This window comes from Haliotis cracherodii, unplaced genomic scaffold (assembly GCF_022045235.1).
Source record: "Haliotis cracherodii isolate W230 unplaced genomic scaffold, xgHalCrac1.p SCAF_11, whole genome shotgun sequence".
Taxonomy (NCBI): Eukaryota; Metazoa; Mollusca; class Gastropoda; order Lepetellida; family Haliotidae; genus Haliotis; species Haliotis cracherodii.
Window position 1 is genome coordinate 2,677,909 of NW_027266266.1, and position 19,529 is coordinate 2,697,437.

At 39.8% G+C, this 19,529-nt stretch overlaps 1 protein-coding gene across 1 annotated transcript in view; it reads left to right on the forward strand.

Moving 5' to 3' along the window:
• LOC139456096 (protein rogdi-like) overlaps positions 1-5,300 on the forward strand; it is a 38,532-nt gene extending 33,232 nt beyond the window's left edge. Inside the window, exons 7-11 of the mRNA XM_071237619.1 lie at positions 161-256; positions 700-798; positions 2,992-3,120; positions 3,629-3,712; positions 5,214-5,300. Of these exons, the coding sequence (XP_071093720.1) occupies positions 161-256; positions 700-798; positions 2,992-3,120; positions 3,629-3,712; positions 5,214-5,249 (444 nt within the window). The 3' untranslated portion in view covers positions 5,250-5,300. The remainder of the gene's footprint in view (positions 1-160; positions 257-699; positions 799-2,991; positions 3,121-3,628; positions 3,713-5,213) is intronic.
• Positions 5,301-19,529: the final 14,229 nt, after the last annotated feature.

Sequence of the window (19,529 nt, forward strand, 5' to 3'; positions counted from 1 at the left end):
AACATGGGTATACTCACTCACTCACTCTCGCTCTTCACACACTCACACTTTCACTCACTCGCTCACTCTTGCTCCTCACACACACACACGCACGCACGCACACACGCACGCACACACACTCTCACTCACTCACTCACTCACTCACTCACTCATGTTGCAGATCCAGGATGCAGGGAACCACCTGTGCAGGGCTTTGATGACCGTCAACAGTCACGATGGCAGCTACAAGTTCAAGTCAGGGAAGGAAGTTATACTTGTGAGTTAGTTGTGTAGATGTTGTAGATTTAGATGGTGATTTCCCTACATGTCCAATAAGTCTGGATAACAGAGGTTGAACTGCATGTCCAATAAGTCTGGATAACAGAGGTTGAACTGTACGTCCAGTAAGTCTGGATTACTGAGGTTGAACTGTATGTCCAGTAAGTCTGGATTACAGAGGTTGAACTGTATGTCCAGTAAGTCTGGATTACAGAGGTTGAACTGTGTGTGACACTGTGAGTGAGTGAGTGAGTATGGTTCTACGCCATTTTTAGCAATATTAGAGCAATATCACGGCGGGGGACACCAGAAATGGGCTTCAAATATCGCACCCATGTCGGGAATTGAATCCGGGTCTTCGGCGTGACAAGCTACCCGACTGCCCCTTCGACTGTGTGTGCATTACTGTCTCTGTGTTAGTGTTGATCGTCTTGTCCTCAGCTGCTGGATGACATCATGAAGAGTTTGCTGAAGGGCCGAGGAAGTCTCACGCTGCCAAAACGGAAATCATTACAAGACCTTGTCAATAACAGAAATATGGTAAGCTGAGTCTGCTGCTAGGTTGTATTGCATTGTAACAATGGAACAACTTCTTCAGCTCTTTTCTGTGTCAAGAACAAGCAGTAATATGCTTTAAGGAGTAATGCAGGATCTGTATACAAATATAAAAAATATCTAGGATTTTACAAGTATTTTCATGTTCATGTCACACTATGTTTACGACACGAGTATCTAAATTCTATTATTTTCCCAAACGATACGAAGATGCCCTACGTCTGTCTGTCCTACCCCACACACTTATGGTCCTTCTACATACCATCTACTCAAGACTGAGTCAAAGGACCTTAACATGACTCAGAGCTCCAGATAAGCTGCGTATCTGCGTAAAATACGCATTAGAAATGCAGAAATATGCAGTGAAATAAAATTCAAGCGTATCAAATACGCAACAAACATTACAGATTCGCTACAAAAATAAAACTAGTGCTTTTCATAAAAAATATTGTGAAGTAACCCTGTGTATTCGATTAGCAAATCAAACTTATTTTGAAATTATATACAGACATTCCGTCAATCTTGCCAAACTCCACGATGACAGTTACATCATGATCATTTGCCATCACACTTTCTTTTGGAAGTATTGCGGTATTTTTGAGTCCTATAAAGCTCTCAAACCCACACGACAACAGTTTGCAGGGACTAGATGAAGTGTTTTTAAATATTTAACATAAATACCCACAAGTGTAAAAACTAGTGGGTAACAGAAATTTGAATACCCAGATAGAATTACTGATACCCAAAGATTTTAAAATGCAGGGGTAAAATACCAACAACACCAAAAACTTATCTGGAGCTCTGATGGCTTATAAACCGAGGAAATAAAAAAGAAGTTACACACAGATAATTTAAACAGCAAGGTTTGAAGAATTCTAACCCCTCAGTAGAAATGTCCTCGGCTAACAATGGTGATGCGTTTCGATACATACATGTATACAAAGTTACATCGCTTTAAATTTATCATGAATTAATCACTAAAAGTATACAGGGGTAGTGTTTTCTCTGACTGATAAACCGTCTAAATGCAAGGAATAACAGAAAAAAAGGAAAAAAAAACATCTTACAGTGAAGCAGTACAGTGTGTCGTGGTATAAAAGGAATGCAAACAAAGCATGCGAGAGAAAAAACATGTGCAGCATGGGCAAAACTAAGTTATGACATATAAAACTGAACAAACTTTCATCACCTTCCCTGGTGGCTCAGTGGGAAAACAGTTGGTTACAATACTTAACATTTAACAAAACGTATGCAGGTTCAATGCCATAATGAGAAAGTCTTCGATTTTAGAACATTAGACGCTTGAAACAAAACGTCTAAATTTCATCTGCTTCCCAGCTCATCAGGTCTTTCTTCCAAAAAGTAAAGGCAGTATGTTTGATTGGTTTAAATGCATTTGGGACAGCTCATTCTGTAACTCCAAATGACTTCATATGACGTCTCTAAATCTCAGAAAGACCTCATACAAGGTCTCTGAAACCCAGATAGAACCCATACAAGGCCTCTGAAACCCAGATAGACCTCATACAAGGCCTCTAAAACCCAGATAGACCTCATACAAGGCCTCTAAAACCCAGATAGACCTCATACAAGGCCTCTAAAACCCAGATAGACCTCATACAAGGCCTCTAAAACCCAGATAGAATCCATACAAGGTCTCTAAAACCCAGATAGACCTCATACAAGGTCTATAAAACCCAGATAGACCTCATACAAGGCCTCTAAAACCCAGATAGACCTCATACAAGGCCTCTAAAACCCAGATAGACCTCATACAAGGCCTCTAAAACCCAGATTGACCTCATACAAGGCCTCTAAAACCCAGATAGACCTCATACAAGGCCTCTAAAACCCAGATAGACCTCAAACAAGGTCTCTAAAACCCAGATAGACCTCATACAAGGTCTCTAAAACCCAGATAGACCTCATACAAGGCCTCTATAACCCAGATAGACCTCATACAAGGCCTCTATAACCCAGATAGACCTCGTACAAGGTCTCTATAACCCAGATAGACCTCATACAAAGCCTCTATAACCCAGATAGACATCATACAAGGTCTCTCAAACCCAGATAGACCTCATACAAGGTCTCTCAAACCCAGATAGACCTCATACAAGGCCTCTCAAACCCAGATAGACCTTGTACAAGGAAATAAAATGTGTTTTGTGTTTGCAGCATGTTTTGTACCCTCCTGTGCCGAGCGACATCGCCCTCTCCTTCTACATCCATGCATCCAAGTTGATCCTCGCTCTGTATCACGTTCACATCACCGGCCAGAAGATTGAGGTCACAGCCCGGTACCAGGTGAGCTATGATGTCAAACACGTGTGTTACTCTAAGGCCATGCATTTTAATCCTGCTTTACAAATCCACCAAATTCGAGGCGACTTTGCCTGTCATAAGAGGCAACTAACGGGATCGGGTGGTCAGTCTTGGTGACTTGGTTGATGCATGTCATTGATCCCAACTGAGTGGATCAATGCTCATGATATCAATCACTGGACTTCTGGCCCAGACTCGATTATTTACAGACTGCTGTCATATAGCTGGAATATTGCTGAGTGCAGCGTTAACAACAAACCAAAAAAACAAAAAAATTGAAAGTGAAAAAATGTTATTTATAAATGAAAGGCAATGGGTTTTTTCATTCTGCAGACCAGTAATAAGTCAAATCTAAAAAACATACCCTCATCTACTGTTGCTGTAAATAGAAATGTTTAAAATACTTTAACTGAAAGGAAAGGCCTTCATAAGTTTATTTGAAATGTTATTTATAATGAGATGTATGTTTAGCCCAAGCTTGTCTCTGCAGGTGGAAACTGTGGTTCAGTGGCTCAATGACGCCATCATGCTTTTCACTCTGGCTCTGCAGCAGTGTCAGCAACTCAAGGACAAGGTAAGGAGCTTATTAATGTGTTGGAATCCATCTGTTTCCTCATAAACTGACTAATAACAATTGTCATTGTTTCCATGACAACTGTCCTTTGGGGGACCAACAATATGATCTTCTGGAGGAGAGGAGCCAGAGATTGTTCAGAAAAAATACATTATTCCAGAAAACACTGAAAAAGGTCCCAGGCGTCCCCAGGATATTGCATGATTGGTTCCTTATTTCAGAATAGTATATCTTAATAATACCGCTTCAAAGATAGGGAACAACAAGTTCAATCTTTTAACGTCATTTGGTGTGACATGGCTGGGGTTCAAACCCTGACCTACCCCTTTCCGACAGACGCTTGATCTACTCGACCACAGGGGCGGTCTGAAAACAGTAGAACAGTCAGCGAGAAAACATTATTAGAGCGTAAACATACTGTATGTTCACCGTAGAGATGTTTGATTTTTGATTTGGTATGACTACATTGTGTTTGTAACCTAATGGACCGCCCCCGTGGTCTCGTGGTAGCTCGTCCGCCTGGAGAGTGGAAGGTCCAGTGTTCGATCCCCTGTCGCGACATACCAAAAAATGTTTAAAGATGGTACTTGTTGTTACCCAGTCTGGCGCTCGGTTTTAAGGGGCTAAAACAAGGACAGGTCGGCTCGGAGTCGGTATACTGTGTCTGAGTGGGGTATTCATGTTAAACTGGGACATGGTATCTCAATGTGCTAGCACTATAGTGGAGTAGTACAAGCACACAGAGTCTGGACACACACACACACACACACACACACACACACACACACACACACACACACACCAAGCGATATCTACACTGTAGACATCGCTTTTCCGATATCTACACTGTAGATATCGCTGCAATGAAATTACATCACAATACTTTGCAGACCATTGTGACATCACTGGTTACCATGACGTCACAATCAAATGACATCACTAATGGCTCCGCTACTGAAGCTGTTTGCAGTACTTTTTACACTGAAGACACTGCTAATTACTGTCTACAAATTGAAAAAGTTGAAAGAATGATGTTGGATGATAAATAAAATCTCACCCTCGTGTCTTTTGATATCAAATATATCAAAAGACACTCGGGTGAGATTCTCTATTTATCATCCAAAACTGGCTCCCACAGGAGATATCGCTTGGGTGAGATCAAGCGATAGCTATACTGTAGATATCGCTGCAATGAAATTGCATCACAATGCTTTGCAGATCATTGTGACGTCATTGGTTACCATGACGTCACAATCAAATGACATCACTAATGGCTGTGCTACTGAAGCTGTTAGCAGTACTTTTTACACTTAAGACACTGCTTATTACTTTCTACAAACTGAAAAAGTTGGAAGAATGATAAATAGAATTGGTTACATGGTGAGATGAAAATAAAATCTCACCCTCGTGTCTTTATATAGACAAATATATCAACAAATATGCAGTGTATGATTAGTAAACTGACCAATCAGTATGACATGTCCGACATTGTTTGTTTCAGTTGACTGTTCTTCTCCAGTACAAGGGACTATCATAAGTGTCCAGATCCCGGCAGATTGAGCACTTTGTCAAACAGCAGACATCCCGGTTGATGGCCTCCGAGCAGTCTTATTGAGATGCACAGATATTGTGTTTTGATAGGATCTCAACTTACAGACAATCTCATAACTGAGACAAGAATAGTGTTATCAACAGGGATAAAAGATAAATATGTGATATCATCTTACTGAGGGAGATGAATAGTGTTATCAATATAGAGATATGATAAATGAATAATATCACCTTGCACAGATATCAAGACTGGCAAGAAAAGTGTTATCAACATGATAACTATGTGATAACACGATGATATCAGGTATATTATAAGTACTGTGATATGAACAGTGCTTTTGACAGTGATATCACCTTACAGAGGCAATGAATTGTGGGATATCAGGGATATCACATTTGAGTATTATCATATTTTAATCACTACACAAAACTACAAACAGGCAAACAGAAAAAAACACTTTTAGAGTCACTACTCATTGTTGTCAAGAATACCGTATCTCCTCTTTTAGAGACATGGCGTCTGTTCTGTGTCATGCTGGCACCGTGGCAACTGACTGCTTGCGGAATCGGTCACACAAAGGGTACATGGACATGGTCATTATCAGTGATTATGGCTTAAAAAAATAAAAGAATTTGTTCTCAGGCAATGGCTTTTGAAAAAATAGTGTGGGCGGGCAGTGTTTCTTTGTTTTTTGGTTGTTCAAACTAGTATGTTACCAAATAAAACAGTTATGTAACAAAATAAACAGTTGTGTACAATCAACCTGGTAAAGGGCCTTGCGACATAAATGTATTACTTGAGTAGATTACTTGAATACAGTATTTGACTACTGTTGGACTAGGTATATTTAAGGATTTTTTTATTTAAAAAAAAAAATGGAAATAAAAACGTAACATGCGGTGAACTTATGATGATACGGGCGGTGCCTGAGGACCAAGACTACAATTTTTTCAGATTATATTCACCAACATGTCACAGTATTAGTGTACGGGGTCTAGTAGGGGCCTGAGTTCTATCTTTGGGAAAAGAGGTATGACCCAGCATCGACTAGCCCTTGAATGTATTTGAGGTCAGGCATCTAATTGAGGAAATACGGTATCTATATAGTGGAATGAGTGCATTACTTGAATAAATCATTTAACGTTTGGATCCCTGAAAATTAAAATACAAGGCACATTACATAGATGAAAATAAAGTGCTAAGTGTTATTTACATTTTGTGAAATATTTTATTCTGATCAAAAACTTACACAGGATTGATTAACAATTTGTTCCTGACTTGTAGAAAGAAGCATTGATGTCACTGTTACATACTTTCTTATGCACCTGAGTATATGTTTCTGTGAGAATCTACATGGCATTAAGGAGAAAGTCACAACAATCAGGGATATAGTAGTTCATATTCTCACTGCGTGTTGAACTCGGCATGCTTTTGTAGTTTGAGTTTTGCAAGGTGTACTTACCTGGGTATGTGATTATACATCGTGTGTACAGCGCACTGTTGAACTACAGACCTGGCCTCCAGGGTATTACAGCATGCTTGGGGCGGCACTCTGCAGACAGGGGACGTGTAGTTGATGTACTGACACTGTATTCAGGAAGGAATGGAATGTTGTTAGGCTGCACTTTCATTCCTGACTTTACATGAAGAACACACAGCAGCCGTGTTGGGAGGCAACAGCAGGGACGAGACATCTTGTAGCTTCCGTTTCTTACAGATTCACAAATTGTTTATCAAGGAAAACTTGGAATGATTTCTGATTAGATCGGTATATACACACCAAGATCAAGTATTTTATTGATGTGTTACATATCAACAAATGCAAGAAACCATATTGAGAAATGGCCTCGGGGGTCAGTTAAGGGGAGATAACTATTGGGGTTACCTCCCTTTACAAAAGTTACGATGAGAAAAAGCAGTGTTTGTGTCTTGTTGAAGTGAGGTATATCTGTACACCGTGGGATGATGAAGGTTAAAGTTTTGAACCATCTGGGTGTAGGTGATGCAATAAGCTTGTTGTTAGTTGTAAATGAGGTTAGTTCTAGCTTGAGGTAATTAACTGTCCAACTGAACATTGAATATGACCATCGAACATTGCTGGAAGGCATGAAGAACTTAAACAATGCAGGACCGTATGATGTCACAATGGAATTACCTTTCTGTACAGGATGATGATGATGATGATGATGTCGTTGATGATGATATCGATGATGATGATATCGACGACAATGATGATGATGATGTTCATGCCGATGATGAAGATGTCAATGATATCGACAACGACGATGATGTTGATGTCGATGATGATGATGTTGATGTGGATGTCGATGATGATGATGATGATGTCGATGATATCGACAATGACGATGATGTTGATGTCGATGATGATGTGGATGTCGATGATGGTGATGATGATGATGCTGACAAGTATTGTACAAAGAGCCTAATAGAATTGTACATAGTGTAATTGCCTTGATGTTGGAGCACAGTGGAGTGTACATAATGTTTTAGACAAGGTCGGTTTGTTAGGTCATGTGGGAATCATGTTATTAAAGAACACATCGGTTGGAGAACCGCGATTTCTATGTTTGAACAGATAACCATAGTTACCATAGTTACCACATGGAGGGCACTTTGTAATGAATCCTGCCCAATATTTGTCAGTTTATTTAAATACACCTTCCCAAGCTTGCCAAAGCCCCAATGTAATCAGGTCTCGCAAAAATTGCACAAATATAATTAATCATTTACCTGGTTGTTCATTGTGTTTGATATCCAGAATTCACCCTTGAACTTTGGCGACCCACCCTAATTTCTCCACTCAGAACTGCATGTTATTGTATATTTTTTAGCCCCAGAAATCAGATGCTTTGCTCCTCAAGGGAATATAAAGGCCAACTAATGTGTCTTCCTATGAAGTTCTGTTGTTTGTTGTTTAATGCAGCGACCAGACGACCCAGTGAACGACATCATGAGCATTGATCCACACATTTGGGATACGATGACATGCATCAACCAAGTCAGCACACCTGACCACCTAATTGCCACTTACTACAAGCATAGTCACCTTTTACGGCAAGCATGGGTTGCTGAAGACCTTTTCTACCCTGGATCTTCACAGGATATTTGATGAGTCCTTAAGAAGACAGGCCAACTATTTAACAGAGACTACGGTTAGGTTGTCTCCCTTTATTTGCTCTTTACTCTTTTGTAAAAATGACCCTGCAGAGCTTTATTGTAGTGAGTGAGTGAGTTTGGTTTTACGCCGCTTTTAGCCATTTTCCAGCAATATCACGGCGAGACTCCACAAATGGGCTGCACACATTTTACCCTTTTCGGGAATCAAACCCAGGTCTTCAGGGTGACAAGCGAACGCTTGAACCACTGGGCTACCCTACCGCCCTCTTTATTGTAGCAACTCTTGGACGATTCAGTTCTGTATTGTCCCATAGAGACTTGATACTGAATGACTGAGGTAGAACTTGCGTGTTCTGGTTGAAGATACATTGTGTATGATATTGTGACTGTACAAATGTAGAAAGTCCCTTGAACGCACACAGTATTGACCAATACAGTTCCACATCCGTGTTGTCCGATCTGTCTGTATGGCAGGTAGTTGAGAGTGATACTATTTATTTTCGATATATTTGTATTCTTAGTTATGTAGAAGTAATATGTGGCTGAAATATCGCCGATGCGACATTAAATATTATGTTTGAGCAAAATATCCCTGTAAGGCCGTGAAAATGTGTGAAAAGTGTTCCCGTCATCATGCAGATCATTAAAACATGCTGTGTCAACAATTTTTCAGGATAAGCAATAATATTTGGTTTTGTCTGTTACAAATGTCATACTTTTTTTATAATTTTTAAATTTTTTTTATTCAGTTACAAATGTCATACTTAATATTTGTTCTGTGAATATTGTCTGGATTTTAACAAGGAGTTGTCTTCCCTTGACTAAACTATGCCTTTGTAGTTGTCAAACATTTTTTGGATAACTTTTTTCTTGCTGAGAAAGAATCGAAAATAGGTGAAGTGACCCGGTCATTTTGAAAATACATCTCTGGTGAGCTTACGTTTGTTTCCTGGCCTTATTGGGACCTTGTGATACCGGAGTGATGTTTGTGTGGGAATTGGGGGCGCAGGTGGCCCAGTCGTCTAAGGCGCCGCGATTCGCTGAGCAGAGTTGCGTCTCTGGGGCCCGCCAGAAACCTATGATTGTGGGTTCGAATCCCGGTTCGCCTCGATTATGTTTATAGGTTTGTCAGCACCATACATGTGCTCGTGGGTTTCACCAAACGTCATCACTTCGGGCTTTCCTCCCACATTAAGCTGACACGCAGTGATATAACCGGACTGCTATTAAAGGCGGCGTTAAACCCAACTCACTCACTCACCTGTGTGGGAATTGCAGAGTGTTTGTAATCAACCAGTATTTGTAGATAGGAGTTACCTTCAGCTGGTCACATACAGTGTCCATGTTGGGATTCAAACCTACATTTTTAGCAAACACTGTGTCTGCTGGGCATCAGCATTAGATTTGTCATGACACAAAAGGGCACTCCCAGCATGGTTATTAGCTAAATACACACTGGCAAATCACAAAAATGAAATGCCTGTCGTTTGTAAATTCACCATAAAGATGTTGCAGTGCAAAGGCAGCCTGAAACAAGTCTAGTTTCATTGCAAAGATTCACGCCCTGGATTAACCCTGACAAGATTATTTATTTGTTGTTCCATTTTTACAGTGATTAGGAAATTAGAAAACTAAATGTTTATGTGGTCTGAATATGGTCTGAAAATCATTAGATAACCATTTATTGTATATTTAGATGCTTTAGTCCTTGTTCACTTACAAGCATAGTCTCCGCATTGCTCTGAAGAGGTGTTGTAGTATTGGTGCATGCTGACATTGTGTTCCGAGGTAGTATTGTTACCAGAAATCCAGGAATTGTTCTGTTGAATCAGGGCAAGACTTCAGCAGCTGGTCCTTGTACATAGACATGCGTCCTTGACCTTACGGTTCAGTTCCGGTGACCCACACACTCAGTACAGTCTCGTGTTGATACAGCACTTTGGAAACAAAATATCCATAGAGCACTTTGCATGTGGTAGTCATGTTATTTGTGTTATACATATCACCATAGGAGGTGTGGTTTTGTAATTGATTACCTGTCATCTATATCAAACTTACAAAATATGTCATAAATGTATACTTAAAAAGTGTGTGTTTGTGTGTACGTGCACACACTTGTATCTGTGTGTGTGTGTCTGTATATTATGTCCAGAACATGATAACTCGTGTTATAAGATCCCTGTAGAGAGCTAAGCTTTATTTTACTGACAAGGCAACAGAATAGTTCTTAACAGGAATAAAGACAGAGTTTTTATTGTTTCATCTCTAAAACGGGATGGCTGTGTAGACTAAGGTATGCCATTCATTATGCAGAATTGCCTCCCTTAGCCATGCCAGGATTTGATGGTCCAAATCTCCCAGAATCCATGGTTTGTCCGATCTGTGTTCATGGGTTTAATAAAGTGGTGCACGTCCATGTCTCATAAGCTACACTCAAATATCTGTCTCAAGGCAATATTTTAAATAAACTAATTTCATTAAATCTGATCTGACAAAGATCTTAGGACAACCCATTACAGGTTATGTCAGAACGACCTTTCGTCCGACCAATCACAGCAGTGCTTACCAGATGAGGAAAGTGTCAGTCGGAATGTTTTTTGTAATCATTCAACCTTGAAAAGGTTAACACAGGGAATTCCAAATGACAGTTACGGGCTGTATGACTGATTTCGTCAAAATCATCGTCTTTCTCGCTTCAATGGGACAAACATTTGAACGGAAGAGGTTGTGCATAGCCAGTAGGAATACTGCCACAAAATCTTGGCCATCTATGATTAGAAATATTATTAGAAATTCCAGAATGTTCTTTTGTTCAGTTTTCAAATTTTGAATCTAGAACTTTATCAAAATAATTTTCAAAGCATAGTCTGGAATGGAAGTCGCAAGTTGGAAAATAGTTCCGTATACCTAAAGAAACCTGCTTTCTGATTGGCTAAAATTGACTTCATTTCATTGGTCAGTGAATGTTTGCAAGAGGTTGTTCTGACGTGACCTGTGATGAGATGTCCTCAGATCTCTGTGTAGCGGGAGAGAGAACTAAGATCTGATTTTAACGAGTTTGAAATAAAACCATCTTCAGAATACACCAATGCCATGATATATGTTATGGCCATTACATAAAAACATCAATAATTCTGTTACATCTCCTCAGAAGCTGAAACGTAACATGTTTCTTCCCACCACTGATGGCACCAGACTTTGTTCAAGAGGTTCGCATCCATGGCAGCTAAATTGAAACAGTTATTTATGGTAATTACCGTATCATTATGCTTAAAGACGTACTTGGTGTGTGTGGAGTTTGTGGTGTGGCTTGACACTGACGTTTCAACCAGGAGCTATTTATAGACATTACTCGCTCGATTCCTTTCTGCGTTATGCAGAGATTTCTATTGGCTATGGAAATAGTTTTGTCGCTCTATTTATAATGTACTGAGGGTAGGGGCATCAACATATATTTTCCGTTTTTTTTACGATATCTTGTGATAGCCATTATTCAATCAGTTTGTTCCAAAGGTAATGAAATTTTGTAAATATGTAGTTTAGTTGTGGGGTTCAAACAAATGTTCTGCTTGTCACAATAGTTTAATTTCTTATTTTGATTTGACCTATGAACTTTGTTCCAAATCCCCTTGACCAATGAAGGTGGAGCTTCTCTGGCTTGTTCCGACCAGTGATGCCACCTGAATTTGGTCAAGAGGTTCGAATCCGATTTTGAATGATAACCACGGCAGCTATTTTGAAAAAGCTACCTATGTCCATTACTGAGTCCTTTCTGCTCAAAATGTGTTGTAATGATCTTTAAATTCTCTCCAAATTTATTTCTGGCTCTGTAAACACCTGCTCTGAAATTGCCAGCTTGAGGAAGCTTTGGCTTGTATGTATCTCCTGATGATGACAGCATTTTGTTCAAATGATAAGGATGTGCTGTGCTGTGTGTGGAACTAGTAGATACATTGTGTGGCATTAGACCAATGATTCTCCTAAGAAGATTTATATTATGTAAATTGTGAAGCTGGTGTGTTTTATGATCGTGTTATACAATAGTGTATGAATTCTTGACGATTTTGAAACAATGTGAAAATTTAGTTACTTGTTTCATATTTGTTAGTAGTTTTGACATCCTAATGAAGCAGAATATATTTGAACATCAATGCTGACAGCCACTGTTAAGTGTCTGATGAACCAATATTGACTGAATTGGGACATTTTATTTTCGAATTTGGGATTTTGTTGCAGCTCTTGCTGTACACCTTGATAATCCCTGATTTGAAACTTGTTCCATTGTTGAAATCCCAACACGAGTTTGCCCTTGCATTCAGAGTGGAGTCTTTGGTCATCTGGCGAGAAGGGGCCCAGCATCCCATACTTGTCTGTCTGAAGGGGAGCGGGTGCTGAGGCCTGGGTGGGTTGTTTGTGCGTCATCCAACCCTGTAGGCATGGGATGCTGCTCTTATAGCAATGAATATTAGTGACAGTTAAGCTGATCTTTTGCTTGAGCTGATCCTTCACTTGAGCTGATCCTTCAATAGAGCTGATTCTTTAGTTGAGGACTGTTTCCATGGTCTAGTGAATAGAGCATCTGCCCGGAGAGTGGAAGGTTGGTGGTTTGCCGCATCAGATCAAAAAACGTTAAAAGATGGTACTTGGTGTAACCCTGATGGACCTTGGGGATAAAACATGAGCTGGTCAGCTGGTGCCAGTATATTGTGTCTGAGTGGGGTACCTATGTTCCCTTATGGAGTTAACCAACTGGTATCTCAGTGGGCTAGCACTTTATCCTTTAGTTGAACCAGTCCATCAGACTGATCCTTTAGTTGAACCAATCCATCAGTCAGGCTGATCCTTTAGTTGAACCAATCCATCAGTCAGGCTGATCCTTTGTTGAACCAATCCATCAGTCAGGCTGATCCTTTAGTTGAACCAATCCATCAGTCAGGCTGATCCTTTAGTTGAACCAGTCCATCAGTCAGGCTGATCCTTTAGTTGAACCAATCCATCAGTCAGACTGATCCTTCAGTTGAACCAATACATCAGTCAGACTGGTCCTTTAGTTGAACCAATCCATCAGTCAGGCTGATCCTTTAGTTAAACCAATACATCAGTCAAACTGATCCTTAAGTTGAACCAATACAACAGTCTGGCTGATCCTTTAGTTGAACCAATCCATCAGGCTGATCCTTTAGTTGAACCAATCCATCAGTCAAGCTGATCCTTTAGTCCTGTGGTACACATGCCCCCTCCTTCTGTCTGCATGTTTGGTACATTGGCCCGTATTATCTTAATCAATTGATCGTCATCCTGTCCCAACACCTCTATAACCCCAAGCCACACCTCGCTGTATTTGTGGTGTGTTTTTGTCATACTTTATATCAGTTCAATTGTGCCAAAATGACCAAGCATAATTAAATCTAATTATTCATACAAGATAATTAGTAAACATGGTTTAATATCCTAGCTTTCTGTATCAAGCACTCGGTAGAAAGTATTTCATGCATTCCAGGGAATTGTCTCATAATGATGATGCTTTAAATTAATATTACCATTTTTGAGTTGATCCCAGAAAAATGTTACATTCCCAGTTGCTAGGCAACCTTAAAACATCTTGTTCAAGGCACCGGTTGAGCAACCAGGGAGAGATACCTGCTAAGTATGTTGCCTTACTTCTGGCTGTGAGTATATGTGTATAGTTGGTGACCTTGCAGAGAGCTGTTATAAATAGAGTGTTTGTTATGATATTGCCATATTTGTACAAACAGTTTGTATAGATGATTAAAATAATTAAGATTTGATCTGATTGTTTGTTGTTCATGGTACCCAATACTGGTGTTCGTGGAGTATGTTCCACCTCCTTCACCTGGGTGTGTCATGTCATGAATTAATTAATATAATGGTCCATGAATGTTTTGTGCAACAATTTATGCTACTGAAAAAAAGTTAGGACCACCCGTTCTTTCATATACCCACAATACAAGTGTCAAGATATGTGGTGTCGACCTGGACAAATGACTAATAGGATAAATAGGTTTGTTTCTTTCTTTGTTTTTTAACTCCGCACTTAACATTATTCCAGCTATATGACAGCGGTCTGTAAATAACAGCCTGGACCAGACAATGTGATAATTGACATCAAGGATCATCGATTGGAATACAATGACATGCATCAACCAAGTCAGTGAGCCTGACCATCCGATCCCGTTAGTCGCCTCTAACGGCAAGCGTGGGTTGCTGAAGACCTATTCTACCCCGGACCTTCACAGGTGCAACAAATAGGTACCTCATATCTGAGGATGTACAAACCCTTCAGTGCAACAGGAAAATACGGAGCTACTGATCGGGGAAATATACTTTGTACGAAGTGGGTAATGGAATCAAGGCCATCTCGGAGTCATGGCCCACTTTTTTCGATCGGATGGGGTAGCCTGGTGTTCAAAGCATTCTCTTGTCAAGCCAAATGCCCACTTTCTTGTTGTATGTCCAGATGTCAACGATCAAAATGCTTTGATCACATCTCAACTCATTTTGTTTCTTATTTCACACTGTTACTTCTTGAGATCGTCTCAAAGACAAGTACTGACAAGCCGAGAGCAGAATCTAACAGATTGGGAGTATAAAAAGCAAGATGGTTCTTCTCATAAGTTAGTTTAGAAATGAAGTGTACTCCCATTGTCCATCGACATCCAACATGTGCTCTGGGTGCGGCATTGATCAAGTGAATGGGGATCCCCACACAAGATGCCAGTCATGCAATGCATGTCCGGAGCAGTCGGGTAGGGTGGTTCCTCAGAGCCCCACCTGATCATGCATGTCCTCTAGGATTCTACTCACCACTTTAATAGTGAGTGTGTTCATCTCGTGCAGCAAAACAGTCGATTTGGGACTTCCAGGTATGTTTTTACACATACGCTTTGACAAAGACAGTTGTTACGTGTCGATTCCCAACCCAGCAATCTGTAATTAAAAGAACTAAATGAGAAACCAACCAACAACCATCAAATGTAGATTTACAAATCAATTCACATTACTGCACAGCAAAAACAATGGCAGTACACAATAGAGTGGTAGTACAATATTCAATGGCAATACTTTATTTGATGGCAGTGGTCAGTATGAAATACAAAAATGCAGTGATGATAGCAAAAGTCAGTGACAATAAGGGATTCAGGGGTGATGAGTGATCCACAAACGAAAGCTGGTCTTGATGTGATGCAAGGTTTTAGAGATACAAACACACTCTTGTCCCACTATATGGACAGTCTAACTAGCTTCTGGAAATTTCTACACAGAGCGGTACTAGAACATTCAACTTGTTTCTTCAACACAGTATCACCGTCCGCCGTTTACCGGACCAGATGTTCACATACCACAGTAGGATCTGCTTACATTAAATAGTACTACATTCCTTACGACTGATCACTGTCCAAACACAAGGCAACGAGCGTCTACCGAATCTCAACTTTAAACAATGTAACAAGTTACACTCATTGTTTAATTATAAAATACACTTTCATATGATACAGTGTGAATTCTCTCATTTTGACCCCCTGTGTCGCTTTGTCATTGTTGCAGGTAATGTTTCTGCTTTTATGGAGTGAAATTTGGTTCACATGATGCTATAACGCAACTCGCATAAAATAAACTGACGTTCAAATGAAACTTTACCAGAGTTTGAAATCACTTTTCCTCAAAAATAACAAAGCATACATGCATGAAATAGTGTATTGAGAAGATAAATATATCAACATAATCAACACTGAAAATGACAATCATACCGCGACCGAGAATGACGTCAGATCCCTCCAAAGTTGGGTGTGGTACAAAACTCGAGCTTTCAGAAACATGGACAATAGGTAGAGTACATAAACAATCGCTCACGTTCAAAAACAAGTCATTAGTAGCGTGTGTGACCACCAAATGCCTCAATACACGCAAAAACTCTTCGACGCACAGAAAAAGTCAGTCGTCTGATGAGGTCACGTGGGATTTGACGAGGAAGTTAGTGACAATTCTGGGCTCTATCGTTGTCATGCTGAAAATAACACCACGTGGCTGCTGTTGGAGAAATAGTAGGACAACTGGACGAAGAATGTTATCCATGTAACTCTGAGCTGTCAAGTTTCTGTCAACGTGCATTTGCAGTTTTTCGTGGTGCACGTGTTTTTCACTTTTCGCGTGTTATCTCGCAAACTTGTAACAGACGATTAACGTTTTCTGCATACACTATTGTTGTATTTAGGTTATGTGTTTCAGATAGACTTCATCGAAAAATAATTTAAACTTTGTCTGAAATTTATATTTTCAGTTGGTAAAGTTTCTTTTGGACGTCAGTTTATATATGTTTTAACTTCCAAGATGCTATCGCTTAGTTTCAGTCATCACTCAACACCACGGTGTACTTCTTTTGGACGTCAGCTTGTACAGGTTATACTCTGACAAATGATCGTTGGTGCTATCAGCCACTGTGTGTAGTGCTTGCATTGATCCAATACTTATTTGGTCGGTCATCTTGTTGATGTAGACTTGATACCAAATACGGGCTCGTCCGATTTAGGAAGGCAATTATATTGATTATCATGAATGTATCTGACGCGTTTCCTTGTTTATTTATTTTGTTGTTGTTGGTTTATTTGTTGTTTAACGCCGCACTCAGCAATATTCCAACTTTATGACGGCGGTCTGTAAATAACCGAGTCTTGATCAGACAATCAATTGATTGACATCATGGGCATCGATGCACGCAATTGGGATACGATGACATGCATGAAACCAAGTCAGCGAGTCTGGCCACCCGATCCCATTAGTCGCCCCTTAATGTAGGTAAGTTTATACAATAACGACATCGCCTACCGGCTCGTATAGGCTATCTCCGTTCATAACATCCATAACTCTTCAATCCACAACTACTTCCGTCCGTGTACCATGCTGGTTTTCTACTTAGCGTTTACACAGGTCTCCAGTGTGTGTATATTTTCATTACCATGCTCTCTGAGGCTATCTTACCCCAGCCCTTGTCCAGCACGGCAATTAATATGGCCCATTCTATATATATTGTGCATCTGCGAAACAGTAATATATATATATATATATATATATATATATATATATATATATGTGTGTGTGTGTGTGTGTGTGTGTGTGTGTGTGTGTGTGTGTGTGTGTGTATATATATATTATGTCGTAGGAGATAATTAACATTATGCAACTAACAATTAATCAGTAAGGATAAGAATTTATGGATGAACAACTTCTTTATTACAATTAAGAGCGACGTTTCGGTGTAGGTTCTAACACCGTTATCAAGCACTTGCACTTGCTTGATAACGGTGTTAGAACCTACACCGAAACGTCGCTCTTAATTGTAATAAAGAAGTTGTTCATCCATAAATTCTTATCCTTACTTAGTACTCCAACTTCTAAATGCATATCAAAGAAACAATTAATCAATCGAACATAATACCCACAGTGCCTCGGGTAATTGACCCACAATGCATTTCGGGTAGCATGCCTTTTACTCGCCATATTGAAAGTTCCCGCGCATGGATTATTTGTTTACCCACCCACCTCCCTTTGAACAATCATCTGCATGTCATCTTTTATTACTTTCTCACCATAGTTTACCTACATACTTGCCTCCCATCCCTACCTTTGGGGACTGATTGTTGATTTGGGCCTCAAAACATTCTCCAACACCCCCCCCCCAAAAAAAAATTCCTTTGAGAACCCGGCGTGCTAAGGGTAACCCTAGGACACATCCGGCGTGTTACTACTTAGCCCCAGGGTCAGCGGCAATCAGTCCTCCTAATCTCCCAATCTTGTATTTACGTTAACAAAAACACGTATTTTTCACATATTCTTTGTTATGTCATTGTTTGCATAAATACCACAAGCATAGTCTCCTCTTACGTCAAGAATGGGTTGCTGAGGACCTATTCTAACCCGGATCTTCACAGCTATATCAGCTTGTTAAACATCTTTGAGACTACATGACATACACTATTTAAAAGGTCTAATCCTACTGTTTATAAATATGAAAGGTATTTCTATTACATTACTTAAATAATGCTTAAGAAATAATTACATAAATAAACCGCGGGCTGTAAGGGCTTGCTCAAATTTAAAACTATCAGCCCGAGAACAAATATGTTCGGGCCAACAGACCTCTATCTATACTGAACCAAATTAAAAACTTCACAATCCTAAAAATTTAACATTTTGACCAGTTATCATTGTGGGCCCTTATTGTGTATTTAAACAGTAATGGCCACGTATTGTCTTCAGATAACACCCGTTTTTGTGCAGGTGAATCGATCAAAATCATGTGCACAGCACTATAGTGGCAAAAGTGTTTTTTTACGTGCAACTGGTCACGTGGCCATAATACCGCACATGTTTTCAGCCATACTTGTTAGCAGTCATTAACAAAAAAAGAAAAACACAAGAAAACAAAAGACTTATGATTTAAACTGTTGATGTTATTACCGAATACCGTAGGTGCTTGGAACAAATTATGGTTACCACCGTTAATTAAAATCCTTCTTTGGACATTAATGATTAAAAATTACCTTCTCTGATACATTTGTCCGTTGTATATCATATATGGGATTACTTTTTAAAATGTGAAGTTTTTAATTTGACTCAGTATATTTCGAACACTGACAATCAAGTCATGAGATGCATTCAATAAGCCGTTTGGTGCCGAGGCGTCAGCGAGCGCTGGCGAGCACCTCCGAATATTTCCAAATGAACGAAACGCACGCTGAGGGCCCTTTTTAGCGCCTCCGCGCATACTGAGGAGGAGGCACGCCGAGGGACAAAGATGGCGGACTTGGACAAATGCGGGGCCTGTGAACATTAACTTTTCGACATGGAACAACTTGTAAGACATACAAGCACTCTGTGGTGAAGTTTGATACCACCACGTTCATTGGAAGACTTGTCACTTGTTCAAACCAGGAAAACCCAATCGTTTTAGTTGCATTTTGAAGCCCCTCGCAGCACGGAGTATTTTCCCTTGCAACCCATGTTAATTTCAGCACCCAAAAAAATCCTTTTCATGCGTCTGTTTGTTAACAAGATGCAGTTTTGTCCCAATAACACTCATATGATTTCTTTTTGTAAACAATTGACATA